This window comes from Pan troglodytes, chromosome 8, assembly GCF_028858775.2.
Source record: "Pan troglodytes isolate AG18354 chromosome 8, NHGRI_mPanTro3-v2.0_pri, whole genome shotgun sequence".
Classification (NCBI taxonomy): domain Eukaryota; kingdom Metazoa; phylum Chordata; class Mammalia; order Primates; family Hominidae; genus Pan; species Pan troglodytes.
In genome coordinates, this window is record NC_072406.2 from 134,291,903 (window position 1) to 134,306,964 (window position 15,062).

Below are 15,062 nucleotides of genomic sequence, written 5' to 3' on the forward strand. Positions count from 1 at the left end.
AGCTGTCCCCTGGCTACTGGGAGCATGGCCGTGCTTTATGTTTCTTTATTGTGTTAAGGTGAAAGATGCAATAATTTTGGTGGTAGAATTTTAACACTTTGAGGACTGGAGCCAGTAAATACCTTCTAAGTGCCTGGGATTGTGCAAGGTGCTTTACAAATATAAACTCAGCTCTGAAAGCAACCCATCTACTACCTACTGTTGCCCATTGCATAGACAAAGAAACTGAGGTCCAGGGATGTTAAGTAACCTGTCCAAAGTTACTCACCTCTCATGAATTTGGAACCAGATCAGTTGATGCTCATATTTGATGGCTGTGGTGCTGTTTTCTCCTACAAGATGTCAGAATCATGTAATTCGTATATTAAGTGCTTTAATTTAGACTTTATCATTTCAGAATTTTTAATAAGTGGGTTAAAGAGTGAGTTGAGGATGCTGCATTATGTATGAGAGAACAGTGTGAAAACATCGGAAGCAGGAAAAGCAGATTTTCAAGGCATTGAACAATACTTATTCCCTACAATTAGTGTGCTGTTTACCAGCTATTCTTTTTCTTTTTTTATCATGTAAAGAGGTTAGAAGAAAGGAACAAAAGATTTAAGTCTTCCTTCCTCGTGATTGTACTGCTTTATTGCACTGCTTGCAGACTGCAGTAGAAAATAAGCTTTTAAGACTTTCTAGATTTTCAGGCTTTCTACTAAGCTGTTGTAGCTTCTCTATCCCACATCTGGGTTTGCTCACTTTATTTCTATGTGCCAAATCATGATTGAGACTCGTTGAGACACACAGTAGACCACAGGTTGCCATATTTAGCAGAGCAGGGAAAGAACTCTGGAGAGTTTGCCTTTTTGATTAGGGAGAAACGCTGTGGGAGCAGCTACTCTGGGCAGGACCCTGAGAACTATCAATTTTTGGATGCGTGAAATAGACCAAACATGAAACCTACTCTGGACGCAGGTTCTCTCTGAATCAGGCAAAGCTTCAGGCCTCTGAAGGCCTCATTCAGGAGCATGTTATCCATGGCAGGGAGGGTGTGATGCCGATTAAAATTCCAGCTGCTTGGCTCCCGCCAGGAGCTCACCACGATTTCTGAGTTGCTTGGGATTTAGCCAACTGGTTTGCAAACTGCATGTAAGGTGTGTCTGTGTTTGTTAAAAACAATGACTTCTCAGCAGGACTCAGTAATGGGTTTCCACGGAGAGAAACATTACCAAGAGATGAATGCAGGGGCGTGATTGTCCTGTGCACTAAGAGCCTTCAAATCCTTTCCCCATATTTGCAAGGTGTTGAAGTACCGCTTTTAAGGCAAAACTGTAAATGACGAGTTATAAAGTCAAAACACGTGAGCTTTAATTATTGCTGGAATAAGCGGGATTCTCATCAGCAGGGCAGCTTCCAGATGTGCTTTTCTTCATTTTGACTAGATGGGGAGAAGAGTGAGGGGGCATGGCGTGGAGAAAGAAAGGTAGATATACAAGAGGCGGAGACTCAGGCGCAGGTAGAGTCAGAGGCAGGTTCAAAGACACGCAGAGACACATAGGTGAAGATACATTCGATGTAAACAGCTTAGGAGCCAGGTTGGGCATGGTGGCTTCTAAGCTCATATCTGTAATCCTGGCTCTTTCGGAGGCCAAGGTGGGTGGATCGCTTGAGGCCAGGAGTTCGAGACCAGCCTGGCCAAGATGGCGAAATCCCATCTCTACCAAAAATACAAAAAGTTAGATGGGCGTGGTGGCACGTGCCTGTAATCCCAGCTAGTCGGGTGGCTGAGGGATGAGAATCACTTGAACCTGGGAGGTAGAGGTTGCAGTGAGCCAAGATTGCGCCACTGCACTCCAGCCTGGGTAACAGAGTGAGACTCTGTCTCAAAAAAAACAAAAAAACAAACAAAAAAAACCAACAGGGGGTGGGGGCTTAGGAGCCAGGATTCCAAGGCCATACCTGCTCCTGCTCTGAATCCTGTGGCCTCCTGTTTGCAACAGTCCACCCTGAGATTAGTCATCCTCTCAGTCTCCCGTTGGCCCTATGATGGTGTTGCCCTTTGCCCAGGATGTGAGTAATGAGAGTAACAGAATTCAGGGTTGACCTGACTTTCCTGCAGAGGTCTGGGAGGACCTCCATGTGACAGCCTTCCCATGTCACTCCCTGCGGGTTCCAAGAATCTCAGGCCTTTGCAGCTGGGATGGCATGGCATGGACATGTGAGACACCCCCTCCTTGTTTGTATGAGCGAAAGGGCCAAAAGAATAGGGTGGAGGTCCTGGCTGGCTGCCCCCGTGGGCTGCTATGGATCTAGATGCAGAAACTCTGCTGATTCGTTCCCCTGGAGGAGAGGTTGCTCTGGGAAACTGCAGCTGCCAAACCTACTGGAGACTGATTTGCAAATAAGGACTCCAGCCTGTTCACATACAGGAGCCTCCGTGAGCGGGGAGGGCAGTTGGGTCAGGCTGAGGCTCAGAAGACACGTATGCCTGTCTTGGCTCTGCCCTTGCCCCTGAGTGGTTCTGAGCTCTCAGGCAAGATGCTGAACCACTTGGCTCCAAGTTCTCATCCTCAGAACCCAGGAGGACTTGAGCATCTTGAGAGTGGGAGCTTATCTGTCTGGTTCACCAGCCCAGGTGCCCGCAGGTGATGGGGAATAAATAGGTCCTTCTGAAACCGTGAATAGTCAGGGAATGATACCCATGTGCCTCTCCTGTTGTAAGGATCAGTCATGAGGAAGCTCTGAGGGACTGTAACATGTCAGCTGAGGTGAGCGGCCGTGGGGTTATTCCCATTCCTGACACTTCGCAGCCCCTGGCTGAGGCACCCCCATCCTGGTCCTTGGGTACCTGCCTGAGAAACCACACTTGGAATCGGAAGGACACTTGGTGAGTGTGGAACATCAACCTCCGATGCAGAATGGATGTGTCTTGCTGGCTGGGGGAGCACTTAGAGGGGGTCCCCGAGGCACCCCTGATAATACAGCCTGGGGGTGGGGGGGTGCCCTGGTGGGTGTGTCTTCCCTGGCCAGTGCAGAGGGGGACAGCTACATTTTTGTCACTCCTCTGTTTCTTCCAAACTCCTTGTTGGCTCCTTCCCTTAATCCATGTTGCCCTGGACAAAATCCAGCTAACCGGATCCCAGCTGGGTTCCGTGTATTGTATCCAGGACCTGGATGAGATTTGGAAGAACTTGCTGAGCACATCTGGGGAGACCCCTGCGTCCCCAGCAGTGTGGCTGAGCTCTGCCTTGTTGGGGCCTGCATCCTCCCTTGTACGAAGGCAACCTTGTTGCTGGTACCCATGTTTAAATATCTTTTTCTGACTTACATAAACAGCACCTATGTGTTGCTTTTATGTGTGTGTGTCTGTGCATAGACATCTGTGTACGTGAATATACATATGTATTTAGGTATCTTTGTGTAAGTTTATATATAATTATCTGAAATAAGCTCATATTATATACACATTTCTTAATTTGCTGGGGTTTTTTTCCTACTTATCACCTAACTGGGAGTTATCCTGATTGTACATGCAATCCCACTCACCTTCGTTAACAGCCATTATGTTACTGAGGGGTGATAGCGATGGGGGGTCTGTCCCCTGCCAGGTGCTTGGGGAAGCTCTAGCGGTTGGCCAGAGCTGACTGCTCTTTGAGTTCTTGCATCTTCTTTATGGTTTTTCCATCTCCTCTGTCACTTATTCTTTTTTTTTTTTTTTTTTAGTAGAGCTGGGATCTCATCATGTGGCTCAGGCTGATCTGGAACTCCTGGGCTCAAGCAATCCTCCTGCCTCGGCCTCCCAAAGTGCCGGGATTACAGGAGTGAGCCACTGTGCCTGGCCTATCACATACTCTTTTCTTTTCTTTTTTTTTTTTTGAGATGGAGTTTTGAGTTTTGCTCTTGTTGTCCAGGCTAGAGTGCAATGGCGCGATCTTGGCTCACTACAACCTCCGCCTCCTGGGTTCATTCAAGTGATTCCCCTGCCTCAGCCTCCTGAGTAGCTGGGATTACAGGCACATGCCACCATGCCCAGCTACTTTTTGTATTTTTAGTAGAGATGGGGTTTCTCCATGTTGGCCAGGCTGGTCTCGAACTCCTGACCTCTAGTGGTCCACCCGCCTCAGCCTCCCAAAGTCCTGGGATTGCAGGCGTGAGCCACCGCACCTGGCCATACTCTTTATCAGTGCTATCTCTGTGCCTGCCTCCAGCATTACCCTGCCCCTTCTCATTTAATTTGGGTTCTGAAACCAGATACCAAACCTATTAGACTAGACTGTAAGAGAAGGCTCAGTGTGTTTTTTCAGAGAAGACCAGGTGGAGCTTTTTATTGAGTAATGTGCAGGATCCTTTAGTGCAAGCTCTGTGTCACGTGACTTGGTTGAACAGAAATGTTTGTGTTTTCTGGGGTCCTGGTTGTGTTTCAGATGGGTAAGGGGGTACTGGTTTGCTTGTGAAGTGGCTTGTGAATAGGTAGGGTGTTACTGTAATTCTCCTCTCTAGAGAAAATACAAGGACTTTAATGACAACTTGTTGAAAGCTCCTTCTGTGTCTTTTTGAATTCAGTTTTATATCCTTTTCTTATTAGTATCCATAAGTAACTCATTTTCCTTTCTTCCTTTTTTGAGATGGAGTTTCGCTCTTGTTGCCCAGGCCGGAGTGCAATGGTGTGATCTCGGCTCACCTCAACCTCCACCTCCTGGGCAAGCTATTCTCCCGCCTCAGCCTCCCGAGTAGCTGGGATTACAGGTGCCCACCAGTACGCCTGGCTAATTTTTGTATTTTTAGTAGAGACAGGGTTTTGTCATGTTGGCCTGGCTGGTCTCAAACTCCTGACTTCAGGTGATCCACCCGCCTTGGCCTCCCAAAGTGCTGGGATTACAGGTGTGAGCCACCACGCCTGGCCAAGTAACTCAGTTTCTATTATATTTTTTAAGAATCTCAGTTTAGTGGTCAGGCCCAGTAGCTCATGCCTATAATCCCAGCATTTTGGGAGACCGAGGCAGGAGGGTCGTTTGAGACCAGCAGGGTGTAGTGGCACACAGCTGTGGTCCCAGCTTACTCGGGAGGCTGAGGCAGGAGGATCTCGTGAGCCCAAGAGTTTGAGGTTACAGTGAGCTGTGACTGTGCCACCGTACTCCAGTCTAGGTGACGAGCAAGACTCAGTCTCTGGGGGGATAAAATGAGTTTATTTATTTATTTATTTTTTGAAACAGAGTCTTGCTCTGTCACCCAGGCTGGAGTGCAGTGGCATGATCTCCGCTCACTGCAACCTCTGCCTCTGGGTTTAAGTAATTCTCCTGCCTCAGCCTCCCGAGTAGCTGGAATTACAGGTGCCCGCCACCATACCTGGCTAATTTTTATATTTTTAGTAGAGATGGGGTTTCATCATGTTGGCCAGGCTGGCCTCGAACTCCTGGCCTCAAGTGATCTGCCCACCGTGGCCTCCCAAAGTCCTGGGATTGCAGGCATGTGACACCGCCCCCGGCCAAACCTGAGTTTTAAGATTCCAATTTAAGTTAATCAAGGAGTTTAGCTACAAAGAGATTTTGGGGATATCTGTGTGCGAAGGCAAGGAAACTAAAAGGGTGGTCCGAGGCTCTTTTTTCTTTATTTCTCCTGACACTTGATTCAGTCTGGCCTTTCTCCAGGAAGGCGTAGCAGGATCTAGTTACAAATCGGTGAAATCATGAGCCCAGGTTGTGGGGGCCGGCTTAGTGTCACTCTGCGCTTCCTGCAGTGGGCCCTCAGCCACTAGAAAGTCACTTCTCTTTTGCGAGGAACCTGGTATTGTCACAAATAAGCCAATTTCAAAACTAAGTATGTTTGTGTTGGGGAGTGAGGAGTGAGTTTCAGCAGACACATGTATGCACACCCACATGGGCACAGTGCCACACTGAGCCCCCTTCATTCTGGAAGCAGTCCCTTGGCCCTGGACCTGGTTGTGTGCCCCTTGAGGGGAGGATGAAGTTGACCTCAGCACTGCCCGGAGCTCGCCCTTTCTTCGGTACACGCTGGTGTCCACAGGCGGCCTGGCTTAGCACCAGCCACCGTTGGTTCCTGGCCTCCAGGGTCTCTTTCCTGTCCAGCTCAGCAGCTTTGACCAAGTAAAATAGAGGACTTGGTCTGCTTGCTAGCAGAATTACATTTCCCCAAATTTCTTTTCTTTCTTTCTTTTTTTTTTTGAGACAGAGTCTCGCTCTGTCGCCCAGGCTGGAGTGCAGTGGTGTGACCTTGGCTCACTGCAATCTCTGCCTCCCAGGTTCAAGCGATTCTCCTGCCTCAGCCTCCTGAGTAGCTGGAATTACAGGCGCCCGCCACCACGCCCAGCTAATTTTTGTAGTTTTAGTAGAGACAGGGTTTCTCCATCTTGGCCAGGCTGGTCTGGAACTCCTGATCTCAGGTAATTCGTCCCACCTCGGGCTTCCAAAGTGCTGGGATTATAGGTGTGAGCCGCGGCGCCCAGCCCTCATTTCCCCAAATTTCTAATGCTTGGAGGCCAAGGGCAGAGTCAGAGCTGCAATAATGGGGAGGCATTATCCTTATGGTCATTAATATCCCCATTTATGTGACAGTCCCAGGGCCTGGGAGGTCAGGTGTCTTGCCTAAGGTCATGTGCTTGTCAAGGGGAGCTGGGAGGCATCCTGTAGTAGACTATGGTTGTTTGTGGACTGCTTGCCCTCCCTTCCACGTCCTGCCTGCCTTTTGGGGAAGTCTGTCTCCCCATTCTGTTGAGTCTCAGCAGGTTGCTCCTTTGTTAAGGTTCCCTACCCTCTTCCAGCCAAGAGACCCAAGAGGAGCCAAGTAGATACTCCCTCCCTGGAAGTTAAACCATGAGCTGAGATCCAGAAAATGGTTGGAGGACTGAAGTGCCCTCATTTCTGTCTCTTCAGATGTGGTTCCTTAGCCTCCTTGGGTTTTCAGTAAATCCTATTCTTGCTTTAGTTTATTTATTTATTTATTTATTTTTATTTATTTATTTTTTTGAGATGGAGTCTCGCCCTATCATCCAGGCTGGAGTGCAGTGGTGCGATCTTGGGTCGCTACAACCTCTGCCTCCCGGGTTCAAACAATTCTCTTGCCTCGGCCTCCCAAGTAGCTGGGACTACAGGCATGCGCCACCATGCCTGGCTAATCTTTGTATTTTTTTTTTTTTTTTTTAGTAGAGACGGGTTTCACCATATTGGCCAGGCTGGTCTTGAACTCCTGACCTCAGGTCATCTGCCTGCCTTGGCCTCCCAAAGTGCTGGGATTACAGGCATGAGCCACGGTGCCTGACCATGCTTTAGTTTAAATTCAGAATTGGGTTCCTGTTTCTTGCAACTGTATTCAATTAACACCTGGCCATAACCCAGGCATGGGACTCCTCAGTCTGCGGTGCTCTTTCCACTTGGTCATGCTGCTGCTATAACCTAGCGATGGTCAGGACGGCGATGGCCAGTGCCCCGGGAACCCCGGTAACATCACAACATAGCCACGAAGTGATAGCTACTTGATTCTGAAAATAGGACCTGCTGGGAATCTCGGGGTAAACGTGTTGTCATCTGCTTTGATTTTTCGCGAGGCAGCCGTAGGTGTCAGCCTGGAAAATTCTAGCAGCCTGGCTTGCCAGAGCTAGCTTGGTGTTTGTTCATGGAAGGCAGTACCTGGCTGGCTGCTTCTCAGTCACCTGACCGTCCAAGATGGGTCTTGGCATTTGCTTGTGTTGAAATCATGTTCTTATTTAGCTAAATATTGATACAACAGAGCAATTCCTTTTGTATATGCAGGATGGATGAATTAAAGTGAAAGATCATTTTGTCAGCCCTTAAAAAGAATGACCAGTCTGATCGTACTGTTTTATGCCAGCGAGGTGTGTGTATGTGCAGAGATTGGGGAGGGGAAAGCTTTTATTGGCAAGACTATCTGAAGGTCTCATTCAGCGGAATATTTTGTTGAATAGAATCTAGCATGCGCAGTTTCAAAAATATCCATTTACTCACAGAGTCCTCAAACTCTTACACAAGATGAAGAGATGAATGAGACTGTCTGATCTGTCGCCGAGGGCTCAGTTTTGTTTCTGGAAGGTCTCCCTTTCTCTTCAGGGATGGCAGCTGCTCTTTCAGCCTGGACAATGCTGGCTGGCTTTCCCTGACCAGGGCTTTTGTCCAGAGCTGTTGCTTTTACCTGGGCTTGGTCTTCAAGGGAAAAAGAGGTGGGAGGAGGAGGGGAGCTCAGAAGAAGGAAGCCCCTGTCTTTGGCCTGCACTGTGTTCTTTCACTCTGAGGAGTGGTCCCAAGACCCTCCCTCCAGTTCCCAGATCACTTTCATGTTGGGAGCTGCAAACTGGAATTCTAAGGAATTGACCTGGATTCGAATATGGAAGTATCCTCTTCCCCTTAAGCAATGCTCAAGAAGGAATTGTTTCTTGATAATCAGGTAACATTCAAATGTTATATAAACTTTAGATTTCCAGGATGAGTGTTGTATTTAGAGCAAAGGCTCTTGTTTGGAGGCAGTGCTCCATGAAGGTAGGCCTGGTTCTATGGAATTTCCAGCTCTAGCTGTCATGAATGGGCTGGTTACCTTGGGCAAGCCACTTTAGCTCTCTGGGCTTTAGCTGGGATAAGTGTGTTGGAATAGGATATGATCTCTAAATTTTCTTCCAACTTCCAAGATTTTATGGCCTTTGCAATTTATTATTTCAAGCCCTTAAATTATCTCCAGTAAAACTTGAGCAAATGTAACCATTTAATGATATACTGGGAACCATATCTATAGTACCTCTTTATTACAAGATGCTTATGTTTTAGTTAGAGATATACTCACATGTTCACATATGGGTGTATATATGTGTGTATGTGTATATTATGTATGTGTGTGGATGCTGATCTTAAACTATTTTGTTGTCGTAGTTTATAGAAGTAAAAACCTGAAAATATTTAAACCAGATCACAAATACAGGGAAATAGGCTCTTAGGGTCTGCATTTTCCAGCTACCTGACTCTTGCTTTGGGGCCAATTTCCACGCCCTTCTTTCACACGGTGTGTCAGCTGTGGAGGTGTTTAATTCAGCATTGTGTGGAGCAGAGCTTTTCCGACTGTGCTCTGTGGGACTCTAGAGACCAAGAAAGTACTTGAAAAAATGTTTTTAAGCCGAACTAGTACACAGTCGAGGAGCTCGGCAGGGTCCTGTTTTCGTGGCCAGCACAGTCTGTCCCCACCTGGGGTTACGTTGTTCTCTCTTTCCTGCTTGGTTGTACACACCGCACTGTGTGGTATTGGATACCATTAGCACATTGATTGCCTGGTATGGATAGATTAATTCGGTTGGTACAGCTGGTTGACCCTCCTGCCCTGTCTGCCTTATTAAAAATTATTGCATGATCACAGGACAGCCCGTTAAAAATCAGGGGCTGTTTGTAATGACTCATGGGTGGATGTCAGGACTCTTCCCAGTGATGTGCAGCGGGGGGAGAAATCAACGGGCATCCGGCTACCTCATGTCTCTAGCCCCCAGTGTCAGGTTTTTGAGTTCCTCCAAACAACTTAATTGCTCTCCATGATGGACCTTGTACAAGCATATTGTAAATTGCTATTACATTACATATCGTAAAATGCTATTACAAGCATATTGTAAATTGAGCTTGCTAAAAATGTTTGGAAGCCACAGATGTAGCGAAAAGAGCACAGATTTTAGAGACAGGCAGTTCTGGATTTGAGACTTAGCTTCCATCATTTAGTAACCATACGGCCTCTGGCAAAGGAATTTGCACCTCTAATGCCTAATTGTCTCATCTGTAAAATGGGCCTGCTGTCTGGCAGCCAGGACCTTTTTTTTTTTTTAAGAGTCAAGGTCTCGCTCTGTCATTCAGGCTGGAGTATAGTTGTGCGATCATAGCTTGCTGCAGTCTCAGACTCCTGGACTGAAGCGATCCTCCTGAGTCTGCCTCCACGTAGCTGGGATTACAAGTGTGCACCACAATACCTGGCTAGGCAGGACATTTCTGAAGACCTTAGATGTGTGTACAGTGGGCCTACTCCTGTGCCTGACACATAACAGTATGTTCAACAAATGCTGGTAATTATCATGCTTTTCATGCTGAGAATTAAAGTGTTACAAGCCAGGGGTGTCCAATCTTTTGGCTTCCCTGGGCCACATTGGAACAAGAAGAATTGTCTTGGGCCACACATAAAATACACTAACACTAATGATAGCTGATGAGCTGGAAAAAAAAATCACAACAAAATCTTATAGTGTTTTAAGAAAATTTACGAATTTATGTTGGGCCACATTCAAAGCTGTCCTGGGCCGCACGCAGCCCATAGGCCGTGGGTTGGACAAGGTTGGTTTACACTATAGAAATAAAGATATTTTATTGCATTTGCATATTTACTTCTGTGGTGGACATAGCATATGCATAGTCTGATAAATATATTTTCCTATAATTTAGAGATATTTCAGCAGATTGTAATGACATTTCTCTTTCTGCTACATTTTTGTAGCAAATTAAATTAATTTTCTTTTCTTTCATTTTTAAAATGTGTGGAGCCTTAACAGAATAATTTCTTGTACTTTGGGTTTTTTCTAGTAGGAAAAGAAATATCAAACAGCCGGTGGGAATTGTGCTTATACACTGGGCCTCCAAAGTGCTGCTTTATTTTTATGTACAGACTCGTTGGGAGTGGACTGCTGAAATCCTTGCTCTTAGAAATGTATTTGAGCCCCTGGGAAACTGGATAGGGAAAAAAGAGCTAATTAAAAAAGCTGCCATCCACCTCCTCTAATTAACTTGCTGTCTGCTCCCAAGAGAGAGTTCAGAAATATGAAAACAAGGCAGGCAGCACCGGAAGTGAATGCCATTCTCGTGGTCTGTGGTGGTCCCTGGTGTTTTGATGCAGAAATCGTTCATAGTAAACAGGCAAGGGACCACAAAGAGGCTTGGTGTGCCCTGGCCCACCCCATGCTCTGCCTTCCACACAGGGCGATCGTGAACGGCGGTCCCTCTGAGCAGGTGCACAGGCTGGGCAGTTGCTGCAGCGGAGAACTCATTGGAATTCAGCGGCTAGAACCGAGGGGCATCCGGCCCTCCCTGTTGCTTGCTTGTGCTGTTGAGAAAGAGCAGGGCCCTTTGTGCTTCAGAGCCTGCTGTCGCCAGTGCCCAGGAATGCAGAAGCCAGGGGATGGACGAGTACTCAGGCTTTCCTCGAACCTCTGCTTGAGTGGGGCAGCCTCGGGGCCTCCGGACACTGGAGAAGCTCACAGCATCTGTGGCCGGTGGTGCAGCTAACTTTTCTGGTGACATTGAAAGAGATTTAGGTCCAAGAGATACGAGCAGGGGAATTAGGGGTGGGAATTTGGGGGACAGAGGCTGTTCTTCAGCGGAAATGGCCTATGCCTCCTGGCAGAGGTGGTCCCCAGTGGAATGGGCCCGGTGGATGTGGACAGCGGTGACCAGCAGTGGGGACTCCAGTCTGCTGGTGCTTCAGGGAGACTCTGGAAAAAGGCAAGTTATCTCTGTGTATCTTGTCAGTGTTGCTCATGATGGTGCAGTGCTGGGGGCCTGGTGAGGAAGCTGGGTTCCCGGGGCAGCACCCGGGGCAGCACCCAGGGCTCGCCAGGCTGATCTGAACTCTCATTCTTCTTTGCTCCTCAGTTGTGTGACCTCCTTTTGTTTTCCACACCGATAAACAGATGCTTCAGGTACCTCGATCTGTTGTTGTGCAAGTGCGGATCTTTCCTTCTCCCCATAGACAAAAGCTAAGCCCTTTGATATTAATGAGTGTTTGTAAGAAGTCAGTATCTTCTGTTGCGTTTGCATGAATTATTTCCTCATGAAATTTAATAGTAGACTGGGTTTGGCTCATTGGATCCCATCAAAAGCAGCTATGATGTTTCTTTTAAACTCTTTGGTTCCCTGGAGGCTTTGTGGCTGGTTGGAGGAGCCAAGGTCCTTGGGGGGTGGAGGGGCAAGGGTGCTGATGAAGTAAGTCACTGACAAACTAGTTGTAAAAGCATCGATACAGATTTTCTGAAGGGAACTCACCAAATAGCTCTTTCTTCAGGTCCCAGCGGATAGTGGAGGGATTGGTTTGGTTCCTGGTGCTCTTTGCCAGCTGGCTGGTGGTCTTTAGAAGATGGTGGCCTCTACTGGGGTCCCTGGTTCTTTGATCTTTATGGAAGCTCAGCAACGTGAGCATCTCTCAGCATTGGGTTGCACGGCTCGGTGACACCGGTGCAGCTTGGTGCACACACTGTCCGTACTCACCTGCCAGGTCACCCCGATTTCATGTCTTCACCAGATTTGCTTGGTGGGATCATTCGTGCCATTCAGCCACTCTCTTTTGGGGAAGTCTGTCTCCCCATTCTCTTAATAATTAGCCCCCTCGTTGCAAATGAATAAATCAGTATTTCAGTCTGTTTAACCCTTCCAAAATGGGACTCAGCCCAACTGCGACTGCTGCTGCCAGGCTAGCTGTTCTCCAAGGCAAGGCTGGGCTCAGGACCGTGGGCCCTTGGGCATCTTGAGCATAGGTGGAACTGGCTTAGTACTGGGGGAAGCCTTATTCTTTCTAGCTTAAAATTGAGTCACCGGTGGAAGCAGGGTGATGGGGAGGGCTGTCTGTTGGTTCTTCGTTTTCTTCTTTTTATTTTTTTAAGAGACAGGGTCTTGCTCTATCACCTAGGCTGGGATGCACTGGCACAGTCATAGCTCACTGCAGCCTCAAACTTCTGGGCTTAAGTGATCCTCCTGCCTCACCCTCCCTAGTAGCTGAGACCATAGGCACATGCCACCAAGCCTGGGTAATTTTTTATTTTTATTTTTTTATAGAAATAGGGCCTCACTGTGTTGCCCAGGCTGGTCTCAAATGCCTGACATCAAGCGATCCTCCCACCTGAGTCTCCCAAAGCGCTGGGATTAGAGGCATGAGCCACTGCACCTGGCCTGTTGGTTCCTCTTCAACCCAGGCCAAGGCTTGGCCAGTGGCCTCTCCTTGTTAGTGGGCAGAGTTTCTCCACATGGATTTTTGGTCCAGTTCTCTGGGTGAAGAGTCTTCCTTGAGAACAGACTTTCCTGCAGACCAGCGAGGGCCATTTTCACTGTGTCGGGGTTGGTGGCCGTGCTTTGTGTCTTGGTCTGATGCACCCTCTGCCTGGCCGGCTTGCTGGCTTCCTTCGTTCACTCCCTTCACCCACTCAACACATGTTCATTCCTGGCCCTCCACTGTAGGCTTGGAGATACTGTGATAAACAAGGCCGGCTGCCCTCCTGTGTTTTGAGCTCCGTAGAAGAGAAAGACAGTAAACACTGCTAGAATAAGTCTATACTCACAAGTTATGAGAGGCGCTGAGAAGGCAGGACAGTAGAGAGGATGATGGGGTGGGATCATGTGGGTGAGTTGGCACAATGGCAGCGAACATGCAGAATGCCTCTCTCTCTCTATTTGAATCAATACCTAATAACGAACGCGTGCGGAAGTTCATCCAGAGTCCGCTGTGTGTGTATTTGCCACTAAGGCGAGAAGCGTGTATTTCCAGTAGAGCCGAGTTCAAAGAATACATCATTTGTGTGCAATCAGAGCCAGTGATAAGATTCACCCTTAGGAATCACGACTGAGAAAATGACTTTCCTCTCATCTGTCCCTGCACAGTTTAACTGAGCAGCGAGCCAGAACCCACTGGCTCTGGTGCGAAGGCCACGCCGGCTCAGCAGAACTGGCTCTGGGCCCCTGTCTAACCTGTGCTTCTCCCTCTCTCATCAGGAGTTCTGATTCTGAAGAGGCATTTGAGACCCCGGAGTCAACGACCCCTGTCAAAGCTCCGCCAGCTCCACCCCCACCACCCCCCGAAGTCATCCCAGAACCCGAGGTCAGCGCACAGCCACCCCCGGAAGAACCAGGTAACCAAGGGCGGGGAGGCCCCCAGACAGCCCTGTAGGGTTGTGAGCCCTGGGGGAGATTTGCAGCAGTTCCTCCTGGGTCAGGCTGGAGGCGAGCACTGACTCGACCTCTTGGCTTTGAGTTGTGCTTGACGTGGCTTTTGTAGTTTTCTTGAAAATGAAGGGTGAACAGATACACTGGATTATTTTGCATTTGCTTTGCAGAATTGTAGGGGGGGCCTCTGGGGAGATTGGGTTTGGAGGAGGGCGGTGGGTCTCGGAAGTTCACAGCACAGCCTTGGATTCCAGCACTTGGCCCCTTGCTCTTTTAAGAACGTTAGCTGTGGGCAGGCCTGTGAATCTACATGTGTATTTCCAGCACTGGGCTTGGGGAAGGAAGGTAGTCAGTGGGCGGGGATAGAGAGGTAGACATTCACAGCAGATCATGGTGGTTTGTTTATTCCTCATGAATCTCGTGTCACCTGATTTCATATCACTTTCCCACAACTTTCTCCCTTTGTGTGAGTGAAAACACCTTTCTGTTCCTTTTAGACGGGTGGCTAGTGGGCAGGTGGAATAGATCTCGTCCCCACCCCACCCCTGTGGGGCATGCATTCTGCACCTCCCAGTTACACCAGCACAGAGAACCACCTCTCACATGGAAGATTCACAGGAGACTGGAATAGATAGGGCCTGCCAGAAATGGTCCCACAGGCTGGCCGGGGGCCCGGGTGGTATTGTCCTTGGGCCTGGACTGCTCTGGGCCCCACAACTTACAGGACCACACTTTGGCCTTCCTTGGCCCACAGCCTTCCCGTGTGATGAGAAGTCTGCAGGGCCAAACCCCTTCTAGAGCACACGCTGGATACCTGGGAGCGGCCACTGCCAGGGGCCCCCTCGTCCCCTTCTCTGGCTCTTCCTCCCGAGGGCAAACTGTACCTGAGAAGGAACCAAGGACGGGGCTGGGTGCCTCCACTGTGCACTTGCCCTGGCCGGGAGCCAGGTAAACTGAACAATACAATAACATTTTGACCTTGATGTTGGTTTTAGAAAGAAACGGGTGGAATTCTTTTTATCCGCCGTGGGTTCGAGCAGCCCGTTGTTTTGGAAAGGATGTACACTCCCGGAGCTTTGTTCCTAAACCAGCAAACCCCCGTGCTGGGACAAGGGGGCAGGACAGTTTTAATGAGAGCTGATGCCTTTGCTGGAGTCTGCCGAATACTGC

The 15,062-nt window shown here is 48.5% G+C and overlaps 1 protein-coding gene across 24 annotated transcripts in view; it reads left to right on the plus strand.

The window, feature by feature from the left end:
* TACC2 (transforming acidic coiled-coil containing protein 2) overlaps positions 1 to 15,062 on the plus strand; it is a 258,017-nt gene that overhangs the window by 186,620 nt on the left and 56,335 nt on the right. For all 24 annotated transcript variants that reach the window (XR_010147040.1, XM_063782189.1, XM_054660567.2 and 21 more), the window contains one exon: positions 13,722 to 13,858. Coding sequence is in view for 21 of the 24 variants with exons in the window: in XM_063782189.1 (XP_063638259.1) it covers positions 13,722 to 13,858 (137 nt within the window). In the remaining 3 variants the exon portion in view is untranslated. The remainder of the gene's footprint in view (positions 1 to 13,721; positions 13,859 to 15,062) is intronic.